The sequence below is a fragment of the Bufo gargarizans genome, chromosome 1 (genome assembly GCF_014858855.1).
Source record: "Bufo gargarizans isolate SCDJY-AF-19 chromosome 1, ASM1485885v1, whole genome shotgun sequence".
NCBI classification, from domain to species: Eukaryota; Metazoa; Chordata; class Amphibia; order Anura; family Bufonidae; genus Bufo; species Bufo gargarizans.
In genome coordinates this window covers 655,082,949-655,097,874 of record NC_058080.1, presented here as the reverse complement: position 1 = coordinate 655,097,874, position 14,926 = coordinate 655,082,949, and the positions used below count along the sequence as shown (strand labels likewise).

General features: G+C 46.5%; 1 protein-coding gene across 1 annotated transcript in view; it reads right to left on the bottom strand.

Annotated features, from left to right (window-relative positions):
- The window catches only part of ACOT12 (acyl-CoA thioesterase 12), a 66,968-nt gene that overhangs the window by 41,042 nt on the left and 11,000 nt on the right, over positions 1–14,926 (bottom strand). Inside the window, exons 7-8 of the mRNA XM_044291627.1 lie at positions 14,013–14,132; positions 8,374–8,524 (exon numbers count right to left, since the gene is read on the bottom strand). Coding sequence (XP_044147562.1) covers positions 8,374–8,524; positions 14,013–14,132 — 271 coding nt within the window. The remainder of the gene's footprint in view (positions 1–8,373; positions 8,525–14,012; positions 14,133–14,926) is intronic.

Below are 14,926 nucleotides of genomic sequence, written 5' to 3'. Positions count from 1 at the left end.
GTTTTTTGCCCGGATAAGAGCCGGGTGAGTTGCGGGAAAATGCGCGATTTTTCCGCGCGAGTGCAAAACATTGTCATGCGTTTTGCACTCGCGTGAGAAAAATTGCGCATGTTTGGTACCCAAACCCGAACTTCTTCACAGAAGTTCGGGCTTGGGATTGATGTTCTGAAGATTGTATTATTTTCCCTTATAACACGGTTATAAGGGAAAATAATAGCATTCTGACTACAGAATACATAGTATAATAGTGCTGGAAGGGTTAAAAAAATAAAAAAGTTAACTCACCTTATCCTCTTGTTCGCGTAGTTCGTTCCCGGTCTGTTCTTTGCTAGCTGTGGGCTTGGGCTGAATGACCTGTGGTGAGGTCAGATCACATGCTCCAATCACATGGTCCATCACCATGGTGATGGAGCATGTGATCTGACGTCATCAAAGGTCCTTTAGCCCAAGCCCACAGCTAGCAAAGAACAGATCGGGAACGAACTACGCGAACAAGAGGATAAGGTGAGTTAAGGCTACTTTCACACTAGCGTTCGGGCGGATCCGTTCTGAACGGATCCGCTCATAATAATGCAGACGGAGGCTCCGTTCAGAACGGATCCGTCTGCATTAAAATGGCAAAAAAAAAGCTAAGTGTGAAAATAGCCTCGGACGGATCCGTCCAGACTTTCAATGTAAAGTCAATGGGGGACGGATCCGCTTGAAGATTGAGCCACATTGTGGCATCTTCAAACGGATCCGTCCCCATTGACTTACATTGTAAGTCTGGACGGATCCGCACGGCCAGGCGGACACCCGAACGCTGCAAGCAGCGTTCAGCTGTCCGCCTGTCCGTGCGGAGGCGAGCGGAGCGGAGGCTGAACGCCGCCAGACTGATGCAGTCTGAGCGGATCCGCTCCATTCAGACTGCATCAGGGCTGGACGGCTGCGTTCGGGTCCGCTCGTGAGCTCCTTCAAACGGAGCTCACGAGCGGACCAGCGAACGCTAGTGTGAAAGGAGCCTTACTTTTTTTTATTTTTTTAACACTTCCAGCACTATTATACTATACATTCTGTAGTCAGAATGCTATTATTTTCCCTTATAACCATGTTATAAGGGAAAATACAGTGAATAGACTGTCACCTAGAACCCATGCGTGAAAATCGCACCGCATCCGCACTTGCTTGCGGATGCTTGCGATTTTCACGCAACCCCATTCACTTCTATGGGGCCTGCGTTGCGTGGATTATCGCACCGCAACGCACAAAGAGGAGCATGCTGCGATTTTCACGCAACGCATAAGTGATGCGTGAAAATCACCGCTCATGTGAACAGCCCCATAGAAATGAATGGGTCAGGATTCAGTGCGGGTGCAATGCATTCAACTCACGCATCGCACCCGCGTGGAAATCTCGCTCGTGTGAAAGGGGCCTTAACTGCTAGGTATCTTTCAAGGACTGAGGTCTGAAGGGCTCACTCCTGAATCACACTAAAGAGCACATTCCTGGGATATAATAGAGCGTCATGCAGACCTTGTATGAAATGCAATACAGCACAGATTGAAAGCTGGGATACACTGCAGCAGGGGAGAGAGACATTTGCATTCTGCATGGTAGTTAGCTAGCAAGTGGAGGTGAGCGACAGTTACCAATTAGTGTACCACATCAGCCCCTAGATAGGGCAGAGACACTTAAGAAACCATACAGCAGTTGAAGGGGGGCCTGAAGCAATGGCAGTTGATCTTAGGCTCCAGAACTTTTAACATCATTGGAACTGAAATCAGGTCAGGAGATTCAGACCAGCCAGCCGCCCCCCAATTCCTGTGTTAATACTTGCATATGGACTGAGTAAAGGGCATCTCAAAAGAGAAACAGTGACTTGAGTAGATATGCCTGTGCAGAGTAAAGCATTTGTATATTCCGAGTATTATGGCAACACCCCAGAGTACACCCCGTGCAATACCCCAGAGTAGGGGTATTACTATCGTTGCACTTATTTATTGTATTTCACACAATTTGAATGTAATCTTAATGTATGACATGCTATGTACCTGGTTTACCAGCAGGTGGAGTATGGCAGGGGGGGAATTCTATGGCTCCTCTCCAGTCAGGAGGAGTGTGGAAACAGCTGACAGCATCCACTCCCTGCATATAAAGAGTGAAAACAGGCCAAGGACACCCTCATCGTCAAGCAGCTATTAGGCTAGTGTTAGACAAGTGCAGAAATAACCACCGAGTCAGCCTGCCATCATACCTTCTCCACTGGTGCCAGAAGGAATTTGCACTAAAGTCTGCTGAAACTGTTCAAGTTGCACTTAGTAAAATAACTATTATGTAATGTTTCAAGTGTGGCCTCATTCGTGCTTCATCAACCCTTTCACTGCACCAAACCCTAGGGAGCAATGGGCTTAGGTAGGAGACCGTTACAACACTACACCAGGGCCACTACCACCCCCATCGTCGACACCAGCTCCCACAGGCGCTGGCTGCAAGTGCTAATGCCAAGAACGCAGAGAGCACCACAAGGAGAATTGCCTTGGCCTGTAAATCAGAACAACCATTCTCAATGCTGTCTTGCAGAAGGAGACTCAGACAGGATTGTTACACAGGAAAGTTGCGTGCAAAGCCAAGGAAAAGAGTAAGCCTGTCACCACTTAGAGACTGACTTTACCAAAACAAGATTTTTGTATAACTTACCAGTAAAATCTTTCTCGCTCTTCATTGGGGACACAGAAACCGTGGGTATAGCCATGTCCTCTAGGAGCCGTTGACATTAGTAAAAGCTGTTAGCTGCTCCCCTGGCAGCTATACCCCCTCCAGCCTGGAGAGAGAGCTTCAGCTTGTGCACAAGTAGGAGAAGCAAGCCAACCAAGTAAAAACATGGAAACCAACCATGCCAAGGACCTAACAGGGTGCAAACCAGCAACAGCTACAACTGTGGTTGAATAACAATACTGGATGGGTGCTGTGTCCCTCAATGAAGAGCGAGGAAGAGATTTTACTGGCAAGTTCTACAAAAATCTTGTTTTCTCGCCCATATTCATTGGGGGGACACAGGAACCGTGGGACATCCGAAAGTAGTCCACAGGGAGGGGGGAAAAAAAAAAAAAATCACAGCTTATGGAAACAGCGTCCCTGCAGGCATCTAAGAAACTGCCGCCTGCAAAACCATGCGGCCCAAGGCAGTGTCCACTGATGCAAAGTATGCACCTGGTAAAATCTTGCAAATGTGTGTAAGGAGGACAAATGGCCGTCTTACACGATTGTGCAGCCGAAGCGTGATTTCTCCGAGCCCAAGATGCGCCCACCGCTCTGGTGGAGTGAGCCATGACACCTAAGAGCAGAACCCTTCCCCAGGCACAGTATGCGTCAGTAATTGCAGACTAAAGCCAACATGCAATTTCCACCTTGAAAGCCGCCAATCCCTTGCAAGGACCCTCCGTACGACAAAAAAGGGGCCCGTACGGCGGAAGGGACCTGAGGCTGCAAAATAGATCTTCAGAGCTCACAAAGTCCAAATGGTGTAACTCCTGTTCCTTAGGGTGTGAAGGAGATTGACACAGTGAGGGAAGGAATTTCCTCATTAATATGGAAGTCAGAGACCACCTTCGAAAGAGAAGGGACAGGCCGGAAAACCACTTGTCCCTATGAATAACCAGGAAGGGTTCTCTCGAAGAGAACGGCGCTAACTCAGACACCCATCTAATGGATGCGATAGCAACCAGAAAAAAAAACGACCTTCCAGGACAGGAGTTTGAGTGAAAACTCCTGCAAGGGCTCAGGGGGAAGCCTGGAGCACTGAGAGGACCAATTCAGATCCGAAGGCATTAAAAGAGGCTAGGACGGAGGACCCAATGTGCCACTCCCAGAAAGAAGGTTCTTACAGGCCCTAGGGGGCCAGAGTATGCTGGAAAAAGATAGAAAAACGCCAACGACCTTGCTAAAGAACTAAGGGCCAGACCAAGGTCCAACCCTGATTGAAGGAAGGACAGGACCCTGGGGAGAGAAACAACGAAGTGGGGGAATGTTCCGGTTCCCCTGAAACCCCGGAAGACCTCCAGGTCCTGTAATAGATCCTGGGCGATGCAGGCTTCCTGGTCTGAAATCAATGCAGATGACATCCCCTAAAAAAGCACTTTGCGTCAGAATGGCGGTTGCAATAGCCACGCTGTCAAACAAAAGGACCTTCAATTCTGATGGAAGACCGGACCCTGAAGAAGGTAGTCTGAGCGGCAGCGACCAAGGGGCGTCTCATAGAAGGAGCACGAGGTTGGCGTATCACGCGTGACAGGGCCAATCCAGAGCGACTAGAAATGTCGGAATGCCCTCCATGATCTTCCGTAGAACCCTGAATAGGAGGGGAAGGGGAAAGCATGTAGAGGAGGGGGAACTCCTACCAAGGGGAGAGCAGGACGTCCACGCCGCATGCTTCTGGAACTCTTGCTCGGGATAAAAAAGGGTGGAAAGCTTAGTGTAGACAGTAAGCACACCCAGGGCCAATGGGAAAGATTCCCTGTAAAAGGGGAATGGAAGGCCACAAGGAATACCCCGTGCAATGCAGATGAGGGAAGGCAGTAACATAGGAGCCACTAAGGCTTGTGGGGTGGCTGTGAGCCTTAAAAACTACCTGGAAGGGCGCTGAACTGGAGCAACTGCCAAGCTAACGCCAGGGTAGGACCCCCACCTGAGGGGGATGCCTCACTGCAGCGACCACAAGCTCAATGCTTAGCGTAAATGAAAACACCCGACTCTGAATGCACGCACCATATTAGTGCAATGATGTACGCACTACGCATTGATGTAGACAAATTAATGACCGACTGGAACAGTGGAGGCTCATGGAGATGGAAGGGGGGGGTCCTCTGGGACACAAGTGTTGCTAGGTAACCCCCTGAAGGCAGGGGAAGTTATAATCATGCCCAAAACCAGCATCAAAAAGAAGGATACAATGTGGAATAGCAACCGTATCCACTGGCGGTACCCATATGTCCCTAGATGAAGAGTACCGGGCAACTGTGGGTACCGACTGGTGCTACGCCGCACTTGCGAAATAAAATAAGGCATCCAGGAAGCCAGGCAAGGGGAGTCATGCTGTATTGCTAGCCCCCTACTCCAGCAAAGGAGGGGGGCCATCCACAGAGGCCACCGAATTCAGTACTAGAAGAATCCGCCACCTGCGAAGGAGCTGTGCAGTAAGCACCCCAGTATGTAGTTGTATAGCAATTACCACTCCCACAGTAGTAGCCAGCGCTTGCCCCGTCAGCGCAAAACTGAGAGGGAGGCCTGAGACCATCCCGTAGAAGCCGTGGTTCAGTTGAATTGCGGCATCCCAAGATGCTTATTATTCCCCAGCTAGTGGATCACTAGTGGAAGGGGGTAATGCAACAGGAAGCACGGTGATGTGGGTTGGGAACTGTCAGAGGTCCTCCACTGGATTACACAGGTGGAGGATCAACCAAACGGCCCCAGTAGGCGGAGTGGGGGTTCTTCAGGTGTCCTTCACCGTATTGCGCAGGCGGAGAGTTATCAACAAAACAGCCGCGGAGGGCGGATTGGGAAACTATGAGAGGTAGTCACATGTCCGTGATAGGGCACGGGCCCAGTCTGGGTATGCCAGTTTTTTGTTTTTTTTAACTGGCATGCCTAGTCTCAAGTGGATAAGAGGCAGGAAGGGGTTAACTGTGCAATATAAGCAATTTTGCAAAGCCCATCTAACCCCTGATAATCCAGTGCCGGCCTAACAGAAGTGGCTGGCCAGGAAGGGTTAAAAAAAGGACTTAAAGCCCAGGTGCATTGCTGATGGGGGCTGGGGCAGCGGCAGCTAGGCAGGAAGAATTCGCGCCAGCCTGCTTCCCTCCCCCTCACATACTTGGGATGGGTTGCGTCCTAGCAGGCCACGAAGCCAGGGCCTAAAGTTCCGATGCTCGGCCAACCGGGACCCTCCCCCTCTGTACTGTAAGTCAGCCGGAGGGTAGAGAGACCCGGAGCGGTGTGCGACATACACACCCTGCGGCCGGGATGACAACAGGGGAATTTTTTGCGGTGCCCAGAAGACCGGGATGTTCACCCTGCGGCCAGGAACTAGCAAAAGCCGGAGTCTAATACCTTGTGCTCCCATGCAAAGTAAGTGCCTTGCAGCGCGAGACTCCCTCAAGGGCTCAGGCGTCCACGATCGGTCAGAGGCATTAACCGTTTCAGAGTGGCGCGCTTGGTGCCCGCACCCGAAAGAGGAGGATCATGGAAGACACTGCCGCCTGAATAGCTGGGAGTGGGAATCGCCCTGCGCTCCAGTCTTTCGCTGGAGGTGCCCAGGGAGAAGACACATTAACCCTCCATGAGCCAGAAAGCAGTCGGCCTAGAGGGGAAGTGAGGGGAGGCCGCGTGTCGTTGGTGGCGCATGGCGCCTGCCGGATTAACCCCTTCTCTCCTTAGGGGTCTAGTTTCTTAGCTAAATAAAGTACCCTGGCCATTAACCCTTGATATGTCCTTAGGGCGACCCAGATCTTCAAAGAGAGGGAGGGGGAAAGAGGGCTTCATACTTACCTAGTCCCGTGTACTCACCTCATCTTCATCCTCCTCACCCTCCCTAAGTGGGCCTATAAGGTCACCTTCTCCAGCAGGGTCACCTCCTCAGCAGCTAGCACCGGAGTGGCAGGAGTCTGGTATGGCAGGAGGGTCTTCTCTTTGGCGGACCTAGGTGACCCCTTGGCTGGCAGGAAGCATGGGAGCGAGGCTGCCCTGGTCCACCTTGTCTACTGTGGGGGAGGCAGCAGTGCTGGTGACAGGCACTGGCGCAACTCTACCCCGGGAGAACAGGGAGGCTAGGCATCCACTGTTTTCCCATCTGAAGGAAAAAAATAAATAAAAATCTTTAGGAGATCCTTGCCTCCTATTGACACTAGAAAAAACTGAAGCTCTCTCTACAGGCTGGAGGGGGTATAGCTGCAGGAGAGGAGCTAACAGCGCTTTTACCAGTGTTAACGCCTCCTAGAGGACATGGCTATACCCACGGTTCCTGTGTCCCCCCCATAAATATGGGCGAGGAAACATTCTGCCACTAAGTGTGTGCCCTTATTGAGAGACTTAACAGGTTGCCCCAAATGCAGTGGCATACCTTCTATAGGAGCAGACCACGCAACTGCTATTGGGGCCTGGTAGAGGAAGGGTCTGGCTCTGAATTTCCTCTTCCTGACATGAAAGCACTGCATTTCCATACAGCCGTCACTAGAGGGAGCTCAGTGCAAAGAGATTATTAGAGTTACTGAATAATGCCCCCTAACTCTCCCTAGTGGTGGCTGTAGACAGTTTTATAATACATTATGTGAAGGTAAGCACTGATTTAGAGTTGTATGTGGGAGATTATCAATGTATGTATGCCTATTGTCTGGTTTAAATACATTGAGAAATATCATGTTTAGAATGAGCGCCATGATTTTCCAACATGGAAGTCAGAAGGTGGGTGAGGACAATTTTTTTTTTAATTGCAAATTATAAACTAAACTTTCCTCCGAAAAAAAAAAAAAAAAAAAAAAAAAAAGTCCTAAGTTACCTGTGTGTTTAACACACATACTGGCAAGCTAGAGGGGGGGACAATACTAATTTTTTTTAGGTTTGTGTATGCCCTGCCCACATGGGAATATAATTATTATATCAGTTGCCTCCAAGATGTGTGTGACTGTTAAGCTTTTTGTTTAGATGAGAAGTAAAATGCATTGTTTCGAAAAAATTCATAGAGGTAGCTCTGTCACCAGGAGAAACCATTTATGGTTCAGACTTAATTTAATGAAAATGGAGACATGTAAATGTACTATCATATACTCTTATGTCAACATGTTACCATGTTCCAGCATGTATGTTTGTAACATGTTTTCCTTTCTCTTCAATAAAAAGATATAAAAAATAAATAAAAATGCATTGTTTCCTTTAACCATTCTTGACTGGGGAGCCAAGTGTACCACTCATGGGCCAAAACAGACCTTGCCAAGGATAACACCCTGTAAATCTACATTAATATAGTTCTTGCTATCTTTTTTGAAGTTATGATAAAATGGATTGGTTCAAAGCAAAGAAGTTGTTAAAGCCAAGTTCGGCACAGGTTATCACTGCAGACATCTTATCTATGTTGGTAGAACTGCAGACTCCTCTTTGTACCTTTGCGAGCAACGTTCTTAATTCATATGGGACAAGCAAGTTCAGATTCCTTCTTTGTATTAGAAAATATCTGTACTTTAGTCTCTCCCCTTAGATACATCACCGAGTATGGCGACCCGTGGAGATGTGCAGGTACATTATGGCACATTAACCTCTAATAAGGTCTTGGCGTGTCCTACATAGCTGCCAATAAGCAGGTCGTTTTCAACAGATTATGCACCGTAAGTAAACAGCACTTCTAACCTTTGTAGAGGCTTTGACCTTGGGGAACATAATATACTCTTTGTTGGCATCAATGGCTTGGTATATCAGGAAAGCGCTATTAATATGGCGCGGCTTGCCTTCAGTCCACTCTTCACAGTTATAGGCTTCCACACGGACGCCAACCTCCACGCTGCAAGAAAGAATCATCATTTTTGTATATTATGCACCAGTGGCCAGAAGTTCTCATGGATTCTATGGCGGAATGTCAGAATTTTACAGACAGGTTTTTGCAATCATTGTGATAGATGATCATAGTTGGCAATTACATTTCATTAGTGTATAGTACAGTACAAAGATGTAACTATAGTTACATGACAATATAGCACTTGATACATTAATGTCAGCTGAAACACTGGAGATAAAATAATGGATGTGCGTCTAGAATCTGGCACACATTCGATGTGCAAAAAGGAGCATGTGCACCGGAATTTGTAACCATTTTCAAAATGCTAGAAAATGCTGTCTAGGTCAACTTTTCTGCCAATTCTTTGTCTAGTCCTAATTTACACCTTCTTTTCTCAGACTTAGACATGCTTTTCTGCATCTTGTGATCAAAAACCATACCAACTCCAAGGCGGTCTAAAAAGTGGCATTAAAATTCTGGTAGTTGAAATCTCACATTGGTCCAGATTTACTTGTGTTTTTGCTAAAAAAAATAGTTAAAAAAAAATTAAAAAAAGCTCAACTTAAATATGGGGTAAAATAAACTGAAAAAAAAAAAAATGATTGAAGGGGAGTACATATTTTCACACACCAAAATATAGAATATGACAAGCAAAAATATAAGAAAATGAAACTACACAGAAATTCTCCTTTCCCCTTAAAGGGGAAAGCAGTATGAGATTACAAAAAGCATGACATCTTCCTTCTAGAAACAGTTGTGTGTCTAGTGCAGGGGTAAGCAACTTTTTTTTTGTACGGAGTGCAGATAAAAAATTACAAATAAAATAAAAAACCTGAAGCGCTCAGTGTGCTGAGCCATACAGGAAAGTAATATAACACAAATGTGACAAACCAGGTATTTACTGGCTACGTTCCCAAATTCTCTCCATTGCCTGACCTGCACGGCTTAAAGAGGTTTACAACTTTTCAGAAAAATAGAGATAGTAAAGATTGTCACTGCTCCTCAGAATCCTCCTAAGGGACCAATATATGGGGGACAGCCTCCCACCAACTGTACAGTGGGGAAGAGCAGCCCTCACTTATTTTAAGTGACTGAGGGTTGCCCCCCCCCCCCTCATCACTCTCCGACATACATTGGTACCCCATATACTGGCAACCCTCACAGAGCTGGACCAATCACACTTAGATCTAACCCCCCCCCCCCCCCCAGACTAATCACATTATGACCATCCCCCCCCCCACAGTAGTTAGCTAGCTTGTTCCCCATCTTCCCCCCCCCCCCCCCCCGAAATAATTTTCAGCCTCATCACTCCTTCCCCCAATCCCCCATAGTCAGAGAGCTAGTTTCCCTTCATAACCAGCCTCCCCTATCCCCCCAGCAATCTTGTTCAGGCTCACCAACCTCCCCTTCCCTCAGTCTGGTCACAGTGCTCATTCCCCCAGCTCCCCAAGCTCACAATCCTATTCCCTCATCTCCCCAAGCTCACCTTCCTCCCCCCACCGCAAATCTGGCCATATGCTCATTCCCCCAGCTCACCTCTACCCCCCTCCCCAATCTGGTGACATGCTCATCTCCCCAAGCTCATCTTCCTGCCACCAGCCCCAATCAGGTCACATGCTGGTTTCCCCATCTGCCCCTCATCACCCCACCCCCAATCTGTTCACACAAAATACTCAGTACGTTTAAATACCTCTGGCAGCATTTGTGGCAGTCCGTCCTGAGGAGTGAGGCGGTGGAGATGCGCAGCGGCGAGGTACAGTAGAGGCCAGCCAGTAGCGTAGCAGAGTGCCACTTTCTGCCATCGCTCCTCTGTAGAGACTGGGGCATGTATAGCAGACTGGTCGTTCACGAAGTGTCTGAAAATCTTTATGTCCAGAGGTACAGCGCGGTGGTGGGGCAGCCAACAAATGGCGACAAGACTGAAATGTGTTGCTGTCATTTGGCGACAGCTGGCGTGCCAGAAGAAAGCGGTCTGTGTGCCACTTCTGGCACGTATGCCGCAGATTGCAGACCCCATGTCTAGTGAATAGAGCCCAGGCGCCGTACCATACACAGGCGATAGATGGACAAGAGTGGTGCCGATTTTGGAAGAATTCTGCAATTTTTTTAAATTATAAATGTAATATAACATCTACATTGTCCTTTATGCACAAAAACAAGTGAAACTGCATTGATTGCAATTACATTTATTTACATAATTATAATTTGCAGAGCCATACGCTTCAATTCAAGTTGCCACAACTGTGACCCTAGAAGTGCAAGAAAATTCCAACGCTGTTGGCATTTTTGAGATTCTGGTTACCCAGCAACTTGTGCGTTGTGCTGCGACTCCACTCAGTTCAGTGTTACACTGCTACAGCAATTTTTGGTTCTGTGACTGGTTGAGGCAGAGATTGCAGTATAGCCTCAGCCTAAGCCCAGGATTCAAGTTTTGCTTGAAACTAGGTCACTGTCGACACCATATGTATACAATTCAGCTCTTCCATGCCATTCCCTAAATATGTATCAATGTGCTGTTCTAGGGTTGCCTGTACACGGTCAGGTTTTGAACAGGTTTTCAGTTGCAGTTTTGAAACTAAAACCAGGCATGGATCGTAAAAGGGATACATAGTGGAAAGGGCATAGAGGAATCCACCCCTTGTTTTAGCTTTAGAACTGCATCTGAAAAACTGATCAAAACCTGACATTGAGGCCAAATACAAATTCTGGTCAACACTGGTGCTCAGTGCTAGGGACATATCTTCAGTAGTTATGAAGAAGGAACCACCGCACATGCAGAGATGGGATGCAATATGTGTATCTTCTATTTGATGTTCCAGCTATGACAACTCTTGGCCATAACTAGTGTTTGGTCCATCCCAGACCTTAGTCCAGGCCATAAGGGTAGTCCTGGAGCAATACATTAGCTGAAGTAGCATGGCGGAGCATCAAATAAAAGAAAAACACATGTTGCATCCTCTCTGTATGTGCCATGGTTTCTTTGTATTTAAGGCTGAGCCTAGACCTGAACCTTTTGTAGCACATTTATTGATTTTAACGCTAGAGCTACAGCCCAAAGCAGTATCAAGCTTGTGCACTGCCGCCGTCATTCGGTGAGGATTTTAAATATGCAGCACATCAGTTTAAGCTACAGTAATGCACAAGGCGAAATGACGCATCTTCAGTAAAATCTGCAACAGAAATTCCGCTGCAGAAAATCCTGTCTGCGTAGTTGTGCCTTTAAGAGTTGCATACATATCCCGGTCTGTGCGAGTCAACATCTATTAATCATTGCACATATTATCCCCAGAATACTTCTTAGCTTCTCTTTCCAAAAACAAAGATCACGCAATAATAGGTGGCTTAATTGGTGTCATAAACATTGCAAGACAGTGCATGCTCATTACCTCCACACATGTTCAGAGCTTGGCAACCTGCTATGTACTATGGACTGCTCGGTGGCACTTTAGGACGAAACACCATCTACCCATTTAACTTTGACGATTAAGTGGTATGTTTCAAGGGGTATAAATCATGCATATGGTGTATGACCTTTATGTCTACAAAAAAAAAAAAAAAAGTTCTCTTCCCCAATACATGTGCAATGTATAAGCCAAATATTTTTTTACTTCAATGGCTAGAGAGAAGCAAGAGCTGTGGATTCTGTAGCTCAGCGTACGCGTTGACAAAGAAATGGAAAATCCATTCTTGAACGCAAGGCTGGTTGCCGTCTGCATTTACATCCTGTTCTGTTTGATCTTTTCTCCATATTCTACAGGTGTCCCCTTCTCAATCACTTTTTAAAGACAAAAACCGACAGGAATAAAAAAATTTCCCTAATTGTCTACACAACTCAGAATAATGGGATATATTAATGAGCAGTCCTAAAAAAAAAAAAAAAAAAGTCCTGGATAAGTTCTGTTCCTACTTCCAGAAGTTGGCAGCTGCATCTTAGAGGTTTAGTCTTCTTTGCATCCAGATTAGTGATGAGCGTGTACTTTGTATGAATGAGGAGAATTGGATCTCCAAGAGCTGACGAGTGCAGTGACCCAGTGGATCACTGAAAAGTTTAATTACATGTTACAAAGTTAAATGTTGTGATTTAATGCAATGTCTTAAGATACATTATGGGGGTCATTTATTAAGACTGGTGTTTTACACATCGGTCTTAAGTCCCTCTGCACTGGATGACGCGTCAAAGTTATGTGGAAGAGCAGGCCTCTACATAAGTTTGGCGCTTCCTCCAGCAGGCCAATTAACAAACAAAGGGGTTTTCCGAGACGTTAGAGCTGATGACCTATCCTCAAGATAGGTCAATAGTATCTGATTGGTGGGGATCCGACACTTGGGGGGCCCCCACCAATCAGTTGTTCAAGATGGCTCACAGTAGCGCTGCAGCCTTCTCAGCTTTCCCTAGGCCAGTGACGACACGTTCAGTCACATGGCCTAGGAGCAGCTAAGCCCCTTTGAAGTGAATGGGGATGAGCACGATACCAAGCGCAGCTGCTATACAATTTATGGCACTGTGCTTGGTTAGCTGCAAGAAGGCAGCAGTGCTGACAGGAGTGCCAGTGTCTTCTCAAACAGCTGATTGGCAGGGGTCCCGGGTGTCAGACCACCACCCCTCAGATACTGAAAACCTATCCACAGGATAGGTCATCAGCTCTAAAGTCTTGGAAAACCCTTTTACATCTACACTAGCTCCTATGCTGGCATAGAGTTAGGCCATTTTCTATGCCATAATTGGTGTGAAAAATGATGGGATGTGCCTGCCGGCCCACCCAATTCCTACGGCCCCTTTTCTCAACACATAGGAAAAGTGGCATGTGCAGGGAAAAGATTTGACCCAAAATGGCATGCAACAAAATCAGCGACTTAAATACACCACAAAAGTGGCGTATATAAGTTAATAAATGACCCCCTGTGTATCCCAAACGTTTAAAGGTAATCAGCAGATTTGTACCTATGACACTGGCTGACCCGTTACATGTGCACTTGGCAGCTGAAGGCATCTGTGTTGGTGCCATGTTCCTATGTGCCCGCATTGCTGAGAAAAATGATGTTTTAATATATGCAAATGAGCCTAAAGGAGCAATGGGGGTGTTGCGATTACACCTAGAGGCTCTGCTCTCTCTGCAACTTCCGCGTACTCTCCACTTTGACAGTGCCAGGCCAGTGAAAAAGTAATCACGCCTGGTCCTGTCAAAGGGCAAAGAAAGTGGTAGTTGCAGAAGGCTGAGCCTTTAGGTGTAACGGCAAGACCATCATTTCTCCTAGAGGCTCATTTGCATATAAAAAACATTTTTCTTCATCATTTCTGGTTAAAGTAGGAAAATAAAAAGTAGCAATCTGGACTCCTCTGCAGTACTACTCATGTATCACTGCAGATAATCGTGCAAGGTCAAGGTGGCAAATTTCCTAACTTAGTACCAAATTAAATGTTGGTTTTTATTACACTAGAAAAAAAAATATATATTTGTTTTTTAGTATATTTCTTTCATTGCTTCATAATTACCTTTTATGAAATGTGTTATTTACAATTGCCCGAAACACCAGTCTGTCTCCTACAGTAGATGGGCCTCTGAATTTGAACATGTCCACGGACTTCAGAACTGCATGTGTATGACAGAGACGGCTGAGAAGGGGAAAAAGTATATATGTTAGTGCAGGTTTAGAGAAGTACATGGCAGCATGGATTATTGTTGGATTTTTAAAAAAATGAATTGGGATGTACATGTTAAATAAATACTACGACAAAAATGTCTAACTTTACATTATACTTTCGGTAAACATTATGCGCTCTTCTGCGATTTTATACTAACAGTCTCAGGAGTTAATCCAGCCAACATTCTGTGTAAGGGCTCATGCACCCGAACATATTCTTTTTCCGCATCTAATCTGTGGATCGGATGTGGACCCATTCACGTCAACGGGGCCGCATAACATGCAGGCAGCACACCATGTGCTCTCCACATCCGTATATACGTTCCGTTGCACCCACAAAAAAAATTGAACATGTCCTATTCTTGTTCTGCTCTATAGAGGGCAACATGCAGAACGCATACGGTCGGTATCCATGTTTTTCAGATCCTCAATTTGCGGTCTGCAAAAAAGGATATGGTCATGTGAATGGGCCCCAAGGTTGTGCTGGAAGAGCTGCCATGTTCACCAGTCAATCTCCAGCTGATCAACCTACCATTGATGGTGAAGCCAAGTCAATCAGGTTCCTGGCTCAGCATCCAATTTCCAGAGCTAGAAGGGGTATTTAGGCCTGCTACTTAATGGCAGCTGCTGTATGTATTCCAGCTCAGTTTGCACCTCTGTGCTTTGTACTGTTGCTCTAGATCTGCTTGTTAACTCTGTGTACCAATCAGGGCTGAATTAATCAGATTCTCCTGGTGTTGACTGTGGCAAGTTTCTGGAATAAAC